The sequence below is a fragment of the Taudactylus pleione genome, unplaced genomic scaffold (genome assembly GCF_031769625.1).
Source record: "Taudactylus pleione unplaced genomic scaffold, aTauple2 ptg000370l, whole genome shotgun sequence".
NCBI classification, from domain to species: domain Eukaryota; kingdom Metazoa; phylum Chordata; class Amphibia; order Anura; family Myobatrachidae; genus Taudactylus; species Taudactylus pleione.
The window spans coordinates 7426329-7439132 of record NW_028284771.1 but is presented as its reverse complement, the minus strand read 5'-3'; the positions used below and the strand labels follow the sequence as shown (position 1 = coordinate 7439132).

The following is a 12804-nucleotide window of genomic DNA, read 5'->3' as shown; positions in this document are numbered from 1 at the left end:
ATATATATATATATATATATATATATATATAAAAAGTTCCTGGACAAAGTTATTAAAAAAGGGGACCGTCTCTGGATATCAGGTACTGCTACTAAATTACTAAATTAATAATTATAGAGCGATTATTGAAAATGTCAATTGTTCTGATAACTTTCTTCTTTGTCTACTCTGTAGTAATGGCAGTACGACTATATCCTAAAATGTGTCATGTAATACTATTTTTGTTTTTTGACTATCCAAACAGTATATATTTGTCAAGCCATCATGTGGCAGAACTAGGATACATTGGCCCTGCTCTCTGAGATTTGGCAGGAGTGCTGTCATTTGGGAGATCTCTTTGAAGACCTTTGAATCTAACAACTGAAGTGAGCCAACAATTGCTTCAATCCCTTTAGTGCTTGTGCGGCGTTTCATAAATTGTGTTGTAGTTACTACAGTATGAAAATGCAGCATAAAGTGATCCGTTTGGGACAAGTGAACACTAACTGTTCTCAGCAACATTAACAAATTGTTTCTGAGCTCCATATTGTCCAACACTGACATAAGTAAATTAATTCTGTATCTATCTGTGTTATGGCTAAAAACACAACTGATCTGACTCTTCGTCCTCTTACTGTTCTACTATAAGGTGTATCGTATTCGGTATGGGATCCCGGCTGCGGCATGACCGGCAGTTCGATTCCCGGCTGCGGCAGCCCAACAAAAGAGCAGAGCCCGGCAGCGGAAGCCCGACAGCGCTGGAAATCCCGATCACCCCTAAGATAAGTATAACCTAACCAACCCCCCTAACCCTCCTTAGGGGTTCCTAACCCTAACCTCCTCCCCCAAGTGCCTAACCCTAACCTCCTCCCCCAAGTGCCTAACCCTAACCTCCTCCTCCAAGTGCCTAACCCTAACCTCCCCCCTCTAAGTGCCTAACCCTAACCCCCCCTTCCCCGCTGCCTAAACCTAAGTCCCCCGGGGGGTGCCTAACCCTAAATCCACCCCGGGAGTGCCTAACCCTAACCCTCCCTCCCCCTAGCCTAACCCTCCCTCCCCCTAGCCTAACTCTCCCTCCCCCAGCCTGACCCTAACCCTCCCTGGGGGTGCCTAGCCCTAATTCCCCCCCGGGTGCCCTAAACCTAACCCTCCCCCCGCCCGCGGCTGTCCGCTCGCGGCGCCCGGCATCCCTTCAATCGGGATGACGGTCGCCTGTCTCCTGGCGTCGGGAAAATGACAGGCGTCTAGATTTTAGACGCCTGTCATTTAACCCTAGGCGGGATAGAGGATTCAGGAAGCTGGCGGTCGGGATTGCGGCCGCTGGCTTCTTAAACGTATCCCGGTGCATCACCCTGGTGTAGCAGAGAGAGTAACACTGTTTGATACAGGTACACACTAAATATCTCTTTGTGATGTGTGTGCACCTCTATATTACTATGTAATAACATATAAAGCCCTGCTGTAGTGCACTGACATGTGATAAAGTATTAGGTAGTTGTGTCACCTTCTGTTCTGGCATTGCTTTATTACCATGTACCTCTCTCAGGGGCAAATACAGAATTTGCAAGTGGGGGGGTCTCTGTATGTGTGTATGGGGGGTATAGCCAAAATGCTGCAATTTAAAGAATTCCTTAATTTTGACCCCATCCTCCCCAGACACCTGTGGATAAGGATGGGGCATTAAAAGACAACATTGGTAGTACCATTGTTTAAACCATTAGTCATAAAATATTGTTTAGTCCTAAACATTGGACACCAATAGTTTCCACTAAACTAGCTACTTAACAAAACTCCAAGCAAAGCATTTGAACGGGGCTTGAACTTGCAACCTCATATTCTACAGTCAGACACATAACACATGGAGCTATTGGCTCCCGGATTGGAAGCCTGGTAATTCTAAGTATATGAAGTTAGTTGTAATGGCCAGTTTAAACCATTGCAGCTAAGCAGGTCTATGTAGTGTGCAGCCACACAATACATCGATCTGCTTAACTGCAGTGGTTTAAACTGACAATAAGAACTATCTTCATATAGTTAGAATCAGTGGCGGGCTGGGCCGGCGGGCAGGATGCCATGTGCCCCCCGGGCTGCAGCATCATGCGGGCCGCGGGCAGTCTGTGTCACTCTGACACAGACTGCACTGCGTGTGGAGCGCTGACCGGACGGAGTTCGGTCAGCGCTACACAAGTGACAAACACACAGCCGCCGGCTCCGGCAGCTTTGTGTTTGTTGTAAGCTGCTGCTGCGCCCACTGCAGGAACCGCTCCATCTTCCGGCTCCCGCAGTGGGCAATGGGAGAGGCGTCATGATATCATATGACGTCTCTCCCATAATGCCCGGGAAGGACAGACGGAGGAGCGGATGGCGACGGCGGGAGTGGGGATTCAGGTAAGTGTTTTTTTGTTTTTTTTTACTACGTGTGTCTACTGGGGGGGAGGCTGGCACTACAAGGGGGAGACCACTATTGGGGGCACCACAAGGGGGGAATCACTGCTGGAGGCACTGCAAGGGGGGGGACTACTACTAATGGGGCCAATACAAGGGGGGGACTACTACTACTGGGGGCACTACAAGGGAGGGGGCTACTGGTGGCACTACAAAGGGGGAACCACTACTGGACTGGGGGCACTACAAGAGGGAGGGACTACTACTGGGGGCACTACAAGAGGGAGACCACTACTGGGGATACTACAAGGGGGAGACCACTATTGGGGGCACCACAAGGGGGGAATCACTGCTGGAGGCACTGCAAGGGGGGGGACTACTACTAATGGGGCCAATACAAGGGGGGGACTACTACTACTGGGGGCACTACAAGGGAGGGGGCTACTGGTGGCACTACAAAGGGGGAACCACTACTGGACTGGGGGCACTACAAGAGGGAGGGACTACTACTGGGGGCACTACAAGAGGGAGACCACTACTGGGGATACTACAAGGGGGAGATCACTACTGGGGGCACTACAGGGGGGGGGCACTACAAGGGGGGACCACTACTGGGGATTATAACTGGGGGCACTTCAAGGAGGGGACTACTACTGGGGGTACTACAAGGGGGGGACTACTATTACAAGGGGACTACTACTACTAGGGGAACTACAAGGGGAGGGGACAACTACTAGGAGCACTGCATAGGGGGGAGAGGACTACTACTAGGGGCACTACATAGGGGGGAGGGGACTACCACTGGGGGCATTGCATCGAGGGACCACTGCTGGGGGCTCTATAAAAAGGGCAATACTGGGGGTACTGCATAGGGACCACTATTTAAGGGGCACTGCATAAGGGTTACCACTATTGGGGGCACTGCATGGGGTGTGGACTGCTACTGGGGGCACTATATAAGGAGCACTGCATAGGCGGTACCACTAATGGGGGCACTATATAAGGGTATATAAGGGGCTTACTACTGGGGGCACAAGGGGCACTGCATAGGGGGATCACTACTGGGGGCACTACTGGAGGCCTGCATAAGGGGAACCTCTCCTGGGGCACAGGGGGGCACTGCATATGGGCACCACGATGGGGCTGTTCCTAGTCTTTATTTTTACTTTACATTAATCCCATATGGACCCACCTACTCCCTGGAACACTTGAGGGGGGGGGGCGCTGTAGCACGCATGTTCCCTGGCTACACGCTACCCCTCTGCCAGGGCCGCCTGCATGCATTTGCCCCCCAGGCTAAAAGTTGCCAGCCAGCCCCTGGTTAGAATTACAAAGCAACCTGTGCTGGAGAAAATAGCGCCATGTGTTGGGTCTGACTGCAGTACATGAGGTTGAGAGAGTACATGTCCCGGGATTGGCATGCTGAGAAATGTGTGTTTTAAACACATTGGGATGTAACTGAGGGTCCCCATATCTCCTGTATGTACAATCAGAAGAGCCTTACTACCCCGATTTCCCCCTGATACATCAGCAGAACATCACAGAGATGGTCCATCAGGGGGGTTTCTGGGTACTCAGAACACACCTGCATGCTCCACTGTCTCCTTATGCTTTTTTTAATGTCTTCTTTTGCACAGTGGTCTTTTGTCACAGTTGAGCAATATTGGGGAGATGTGGAAAAAAGGTTTGAAAATATTACAGGATATGATTTTAATTTCATGGTAAACAGTTATGCCATATGTTTTGAAGTATTAAGTGATATGCAGGGTTTGCATTCATTATTTGTGGGGTAAAGGATACAGTGCATTATGCTAACTATGATACTGCTGTCAAACAGCTGGTGAACGGACACCAAAGTGTAAACAAAACATAAACTAAAATAACTATATATATATATATTACAGGGAAACTAAAATCTAAATTATATTTATTTACACAATTTTCTCCATCATAAATGCTCAGATTTCTGATCATACAAATTATTCTTCACACTTCAAAGCACAGCATCAATAGCTCAACCAATGTGTTACCTACCCCACAGAAGGACGATGTATCTGAGCGGGATAAAATATAGCACTGCTGTAAGAAGGCAAAGTGCGATGATTGCCAGCCAGGTTAAGAACGGGACTGTCCAGTTCAACGTGCTGCATAACAAAAAAATCGCATGAATCAATCGCTTAATACTATGAAATGGCTAATAGAAGGGATAATTAAAAACATTTCATCATAAATACAGTGTGGATATTTAATCCAGGTATGCAAACATCCTCCTGTATGTGCACAAATAGAAATGTAGAAATAAATTATGTCAACTATACTTTATCTCAGCAACACTGCAGATAATTATTTAGCATATCACTGCATAGTATATTAGTTTGATGTTTTGTGTTTTTTTTCTTTGTTAGTTACTGTAGCTCATTGAGCCTATTAGCCTAGTGGTATGTGCTGTTTGTTTGTTTTACTCAATTTATTGCTAGCCATATTAGTGGGAGGGTGCTGGGCTTGTAAGCAATCAGTAAATTAACATGCCAGGTCTCCTACATATGGGTCATTAGTAGGCTGGAATAGCCTGGTTGGAAGTGCCCTATATCAGAAGTGCACAAATCAAAAGTGCAATTTAAGATTATTACTGGCGTTAGACCGGCGTTGATCCGAAGGAAAACAGAAGGGAAACAACCTATCTACACTTCTAACAACCTGATCTAGATCTGAAGAAAATAACATTAACAAAGGTGAATCCACATTCCCACTGCTACATGAACCTGCTGACTGCATAGCCTGGACCTTCAACACTGGACTCTGTTTGGTTGCTACAAAACTTTGTGCATCACTTTCTACTATTTGTGCTTAACAGATAATCTTTATGAACACTGTTAATGTCAGCTTACCTCTCTAATAATGTATTTCTACCGTGGCTCTTTTGCCTAGTCTTACATCATCTAGCTACTACCACTGTCTACTCTAATATTGAATTTCTGCTCCCAACAAATCTCCACTTTTTCTAAACTCTATAATATATTTTTGCTGTGCTGACACTGTACCTCATCCTTACCATGACCATGTTGTCTTCAACTCCTCCCTTCACTCAATTTCTAACTAATCTTTTGTTCTACCCTCTGATTCCACCTCTATCCTTTTCCCCTGGTCTCCTCAACCCCCTCCTATCTCCCCTTCTCTCTCTGCCTTCCTCCCTCTCTTCCCCCATTACTCCATTTTATTTATCTTATACCCCCCAAGAATCCTACTACCCCACTGCTAATCTCTGCTCCCTCACTTCCCTCTGTCACTTTACCCCACCTCCATCCACATCTCTTTAATTTCCCTCCCTGCCCACGTCCTACAGGTTCCCCCCTAGCACAGGAGCCCGAATGATCCCTACACTCCATTCACCTCGGTCTCCCAAAGTAATCTCCTCTCCACGCTATAGCAACCCTGACAATCTCATTCACATTTCTCCTATCAACTCTGTCAATCTATCCTGTGCCCTCTGGAATGCCAGATCAGTCTGTAACAAACTGGCCCCCACCCATGACCTTTTCATCTCCAACTCCCTGAATCTCCTTGCCATTACTGAAACCTGGATTTTACCCTCTGACACCACTTCTCCTGCAGCTCTCTCCTATGGGGGCCTCACTTTCTTCCACACCACCAGGCCTGGGGGTCACCATGCGGGTGGTGTTGTGGTCCTTCTATCCCCTGGTTACTCATACCAACTTATACCCTCAGAACAATCCCTTACATTCTCCACATTTGAAGTTCATGCCATACGCCTCTTCCAACCAGTACACCTCAGACTAGCTGTCATCTACCGTCCCCCCGGCCCTCCCTCCAAGTTCCTTGACAACTTTGCTTCCTGGCTGACTCACTTTCTCTCCTTAGACCTTCCCTCTAGTATCCTAGGTGACTTCAATATTCCAATTGATATCCCCACAGAATCCAATGCCTCCAAACTACTCACCCTCACTTCCTCATTTGGCCTCTCCCAATGGACCTCCTCACCATCCCATGCAAGTGGGCATTTGCTCGATCTGGTATTCACTCACCATTGTGATATTTCTGCCTACTCCAATTCCCCATTCCCCCTCTCTGACCATCATCTTCTCTCCTTCCCCTCCTCTACCTCCCAGAGCCACCATCACTAAGCATAACTTTGAAGCTATCAACACTGCTTTCTTTTCTTCCCTCCTTGACTCACTTCTCTCCCCTATCCTCTCTTTCTCCTGCGCTGAACAAGCTGCTTCCCTATACAATGCCTCCCTTACTTCTGTTCTTGACTCTGTTGCTCCGGCGATCACTACTTACCCTCGTAAATCCACACCTCAACCTTGGCATTCCAAATGCACCAGATACCTGCAAAAATGTTCACGAACCGCTGAGCAACAGTGGAGAAGATCACGCTCTCCATTTCAAAATCATGCTGTCATCCTACAGTGCTGCCCTTTCCCTCTCTAAACAGTCATATTTCAATAATCTCATCTGCTCCCAGTCCTCAAATCCCCAGTGTCTCTTTTCCACCTTCAACTCCCTCCTCTGCCCACCCCCTCCTTGTCTCCTCTCCTTGCTCTCTGCTACTGACTTTGCCACCTATTTTACATCTAAAATTTATTCCATACGTCAGGACATCATATCCAACCAGTCCCCCAACACTCTACCTCCTCCTTTCCTGGATCTCCCCTCCCCATCCATTTTACTGACTCTGACATCCTTCTCCCCTGTGACTGGAGAGGAAGTTAAGGCCCTTATCCAGTCCTCCCCCCCTTCCACCTCTCCCCTTGACCCTATACCCTCCCGCCTCCTCCGCTACCTCTCTTCTTCTGCCTTCTCCCATCTTGCCAACCTCCTTAATCTCTCCCTCTCTTCTGGCACTGTTCCTTCTGCATTGAAGCATGCCCTTGTCTCTCCCATTCTTAAAAAACCTAACTTTGATCCTAACACTCTCATTAACTACCGACCAATCTCTCTCCTCCCTTTTGCCTCCAAACTCCTTGAACATTTTGTCTACAACCGTCTCACCACATTTCTTTCCTCCTACTCCCCCCTTGATCCTTTTCAGTCTAGCTTCCGTTCGCTCCACTCCACAGAAACTGCCCTCACAAAAGTCAGCAATGACCTCCTTGCTGCCAAATCCAAGGGCCACTACTCCCTGCTCATTCTCCTTGACCTCTATGCTGCTTTTGACACTGTGGACCACCCTCTACTGCTGCATATCCTTCACTCCCTTGACACGTGACACTGCTCTCTCCTGGCTGTCCTCTTACCTCTCTGACCGCTCCTTCTCTGTTTCCTCTCATGACAACTCCTCCCCACCACAGCCTCTTACAGTAGGTGTTCCCCAAGGTTCTGGTCTTGGACCTCTCCTATTCTCTCTCTATACGTCCTCTCTAGGTAAACTCATCCGCTCTTTTGACCTCCATTATCATCGCTATGCTGATGATACTCAGATCTACCTTTCCTCACCTGATCTTTCCCCCTCTCTACTGACTCATATCTCTAACTGTCTCTCTGCTATCTCTTCCTGGATGTCCCAGCGATTTCTCAAACTTAATATGTCTAAGACTGAGCTGATTGTCTTCCCACCCTCCCACATAACATTATGTCCCACTATTTCTATAGATGGCATAACTATCTCATCTAGTCCCAAAGTGCGTTGTCTTGGGAGTCATCCTGGACTCTTCCCTCTCCTTCAAACCACATATTCAGAACCTCTCGCAGTCCTGTTTCCATCTCAAGAATATTTCCAAGATCAGACCCTTTCTCACCCAGGATGCCACCAAAACCCTCATACATTCACTGGTCATCTTCAGACTGGACTACTGTAACCTCCTCCTATCTGGCCTCCCCAAATCCCATCTCATTCCTCTCCAGTCTGTGCTCAACGCTGCTTCTTGGCTCATCTTCCTCATCAAATGCACTATATCTGCCTCCCCTCTCTTACAAGCCCTCCACTGGCTCCCCTTCCCTTTCAGAACCCAATTCAAGGTTCTCACACTCACTTACAAAGCCCTCACCCATTCCTCTTCCATTTGCATCTCTGATCTCCTCTCCCCTCACTCTTCTGTCTGCCCTCTTCGTTCACTTAATACACGTCGCCTTTCATGCTGATTACTTCCTCCCACTCCCGCCTCCAAGATTTTGCTCACGCTGCTCCCCACCTTTGGAACTTCCTTCCTCTCCCCATCAGACTCTGCACCTCTCTACAATCTTTCAAACAAGCTCTTAAGACCCACAACTTCATTAAAGCCTTCCAGCTCTCATCCTAACTTGCTGCTACATCTTCCTTCCTCCCTCCCTGCTCCATCTGTGTCACTCCTGTTCGTCTGCCCCTCTCTTAAAGAATGTAAGCTCTTTTGAACAGGGCCCTCTACCCTCTTGTGCTTCTCCCTACTGTAATTTAATTCATCTCTTACTCCCCACTAGGGCAACCAACACTCGGCTGCTTATGTGGGGGTAACGGTCGCTAATATAGCAATGTTTATTATACATGTCCATGTCGTGCTTTGCATTGTAAGTCACTGGTTACTTATTTGTTCATGTACTTTGTAAGGCGCTGCAGAACGCTTGTTACAGGAGCGCATATTGGTGCCAAAAAAAGGGAACTTTTACAATTTTATATTTTTTTAACACCAATATTCAGAACATATTGACTGTCCAGTATACGTAAGCAGCAACAATCTTTATGCCTGAAAATATTATACTAAAGGACATTATGGGCCAATTGTAATAGGGTGAGAATTTAGAAAATGTAAGAGAAAACTGTCACATTTTTAAACTCAGCCAATGTAATAAAGTCACAGAACAGGGAAACTTGCATATTTTGCAGACTCAAACAACTCTCAAGATTTAAACTCTCATCCAGGTGTTACCTGTATTGAAAATAAAACTCGATCAATGTATTAGTGTGAGAGTTTTACTGCTAAACTCTCACATTTTCTAAACTCTCACCCTATTACATTTGGCCCTATATATTCATTATAAGACTCCAGAAAGGTTACAAAACACCATATTTGTATTGGATATGTTGCAGAGCTGTGTTAAAGCATGGGATACACTCTGAATGTCTGACTACGGTATGTTGTTTTAGGAAAACTGTTCCGAATAATCACTACATATTGTTATATGGTTACATCACTACCACTTATATTTGATACATCCAGTCACTGAAAACATATTAAGGGCGAGATTCAATTAGCCCCATTAATTGAACGAGTGCTAATTGATCGCTGGCCCGTATTCAATTTTCAATTTCCCCCGCTTATCTGGGATTTCTCCTGAAACCAGAAAATAAATCCCCGTTAACTGTGCAGTTATAAGGTGATAATTGCCAGTTACCGCACAGGTCCGTGAACTTAACGGATCCTATGGGGTATATTTACTAAGGTGCGGGTTTTTAGAAGTGGTTTTGTTGCCCATAGCAACCAATCAGATTCTACTTAACATTTATCTAGCACCTTCTAGAAAGTAATAGCTAGAATCTGATTGGTTGCTATGGGCAACAAAACCACTTCTAAAAACACGCACCTTAGTAAATATACCCCTCTGTGTTTAAGTCCGATAACCAGTGTTAGTGCATGTGGTTAATGTGCATTAACAAGGTTATCTGGTGAATGCGGGAGGCTAATTGAACAGCCCCAGTTGTTAAAGCCCGAGGCTACCTCCTGTTATTACCCGTGGTTATTTACTCGGGTAATTGAATTCACCACTTATGGAGCATACACACGGTCAGATTTGTCAGATTTGCAGAAAACGATTGAACGATTTGAACGATTTTACCAAAGTTTTGAACGATCGAACGATTTTTGACTGCATTAAGATGAATGGAATCGTCCAAGTCTGACTGCAAACACATCAGATGTCAGATATCGTTATCTGGCAAACGGGAACGCGCATCGTTCATCGTTCAGGCATGTCAGATATGTCAGATTTTCCTTCAGATATGAACGACTGAACGATTTTTAAATCGTTATCGTTCAGATCTGAAGGAAAAATCTGACCGTGTGTATGCACCATTAGTAGTTTATTTTCCAAACAAGGAATATGCCAAATTGCTTGAATTAGTGAAGTGTTTAAATACACGGACAGATATTTCTTTTTAACCTATTCAGCACTATTTCTCCATAATTGTCTTTGAGCATTGCTAAAAGGGGATGACCTTCTTTAATGGAGTACGCTGCAGAATAGTACTAAGGGACAGCACAGCCACTAAAAATACCCTTGTGCCAGATTATTGGACTTCTGAATGGCTGTCGGAAATGAGATGCTGGAGCCATTTCCACTGCTGATTGGATCGCAGTTGCAGGCAGAGACATGCCATGAAAAACATCGCAACATGCCTGCTTTTGAATTGCCATCCTTTGTTGCTACCCACAACCAGTCCCTGCCTGAAATCACTCTGTGAATAAATCCTCACTTTGAAGATATCGGTAATGAAATTTAATGCATGTACAATGTGACTCAGACGCATGCGCAGACCAACAATAATCGCTCAGCTGTTCAATATAGAGTTGATAGAAAACTCAACTTTCTAATATCTCAGTGACACAATACACGTGTGTTATGTGCAGTGGTAAATCTATAATGGGTGCAGAGTGTGCATTACACACAGACCCATGGATCTAGGGGTGCCCACACCGCACACCCTTCACCCATGTTCTTTAATACTTTCCTCTCCGGAGTCCCGCATCGTCAGCGCTACACAAATCATCAAGATAAGGACACAGTAGCCATCTTCCCAGTGGTTTGTGCATGTGCAGTAGAAAAACGTCTGGGAATCTGGCCCGTCACACTATTTTCCCGAAGACCCACGCATGCGCAGTTGACTCTGTCACAACTCCAAAGTTTACTCCATGCATGGCTGGCTAGAGAGGAGGGGGCCTGGACACACAGGTCCCCTCCGCCCTTAATACGCCCTGGTTGTGTAGCTTTAGAAGATGAGTAAATTGTGGTGAATTTGGTCGATTATAGGCAACGTTTTTTAAAAAAAAAGTTCTATTAAATATGGTGGAACAACCACATTGTGACATCAGTCTGAAAAATGGCAATTAATCTCCTCTACCAAAGAGTGTAGGGCACCACCGTTCACACACTGCATGTCCATAGGACCCAAAGAGTAGCACTGTGTCGAATGTTTCATGTCCAATATAAGCAGCGTATCAGTTGATCTTGTACATTGGTTGTGACAATATTCTTGACTGCAAGATTTTTGAACTGTGTATTCTGGGCGACCTGATAGGCCAGCCTCTAGGCATGTGTGATGTAAACAAAGTGTGGAGAGGTGAATAATGAAATAACACAGCAGGCGGTGACTGAGGTTCCTGAAAGATGCACTGATATATGTGGCTGCAAATAACTGTCACAGTTTCCAGACCTCCCAGCAAGTCACATGTTCCAGGTCACCCAGCAGGTGCACAGGGAGAGTTCAGTAACTGTCACATTTTCCAGAGCACAATGGTGATGCATTGCAAATGGAGGGCAGTAATTTTGCCACATAACTTTGAAATTAAGCAACCAATTACAATGCCAATATTTTTTTCTGCAGATCTATAGACCAAGAACTTTAATTTGGTATGTTATATGCCCTGCACAGACAATGAAATAAAATAAATATGTCACTCATAATAGTCATCCTTCGGCGATAATCCATAGATAATAATGATAGACACATTTACATGTAAAGAAATGATAGTATAGTCACTATGTTGATACTTACTTCTTTATCCTCTCACCGATGGAGGCTACTTCATCAAGGACACTTTGGACACTGACGCATACCTCCTGGATGGCATACAGTTTATTCATAAATCCTTTCTTCTCACTGTCCTAGAGGAAAGTCCAAATGAAGGTTATTTGTCAAACTACTTTACATGTTCCTTAGAACTACACAGTGCAGTACATGAGGTCAGTTTAATTTAAGAACACTCAACCCATTAATACAATACTTCCTCATAGTCATAATTGTTTTTGGCACTATATAAGTTCTTGGACCTGGACAGAGGTGTGGCCTGTGGCGATGTTGATGTGACTTTATGCAAGTATGGATGGATTGGTCTGACAAGCGTGGGCTTTGTCCATGTTGGGATGTGGTCTGACCATACCACTGGCAGCAATTAAGTTTGTCTTCTAGAAAACTGGGAGGCATGGAATACAAATACATCACAGTCATGGGCATAACTATAGTGGGTGCAGGGGGTGCCTGTGCTATAGGTCCCAGAGGCTTGGGGGGCCTGGACACAGATCATATAGTCATTTACCAAGTTCATAGAATTGTCTGCCTGCTAAGCAAGGCCTATATGGGGTGACATTCAATTTACAGTGAATGATGTGTGTAGTGGATGTTATATTGGTAAGGTGGCATAATCTGAACTGGGCAGTGCAATGTGGTATAATATGAACTGTATGACACTGTAATGTTACATTATATGAACTGGGCACTGTGATGTGGCA

The 12804-nt window shown here is 45.5% G+C and overlaps 1 protein-coding gene across 3 annotated transcripts in view; it reads right to left on the bottom strand.

Moving 5' to 3' along the window:
• Positions 1-12804, bottom strand: part of MCTP1 (multiple C2 and transmembrane domain containing 1) — a 1010275-nt gene that overhangs the window by 15969 nt on the left and 981502 nt on the right. For all 3 annotated transcript variants that reach the window (XM_088444636.1, XM_088444637.1, XM_088444638.1), the window contains 2 exons: positions 12071-12180; positions 4399-4508 (listed from right to left, as the gene is read on the bottom strand). In XM_088444636.1, the coding sequence (XP_088300762.1) occupies positions 4399-4508; positions 12071-12180 (220 nt within the window). The remainder of the gene's footprint in view (positions 1-4398; positions 4509-12070; positions 12181-12804) is intronic.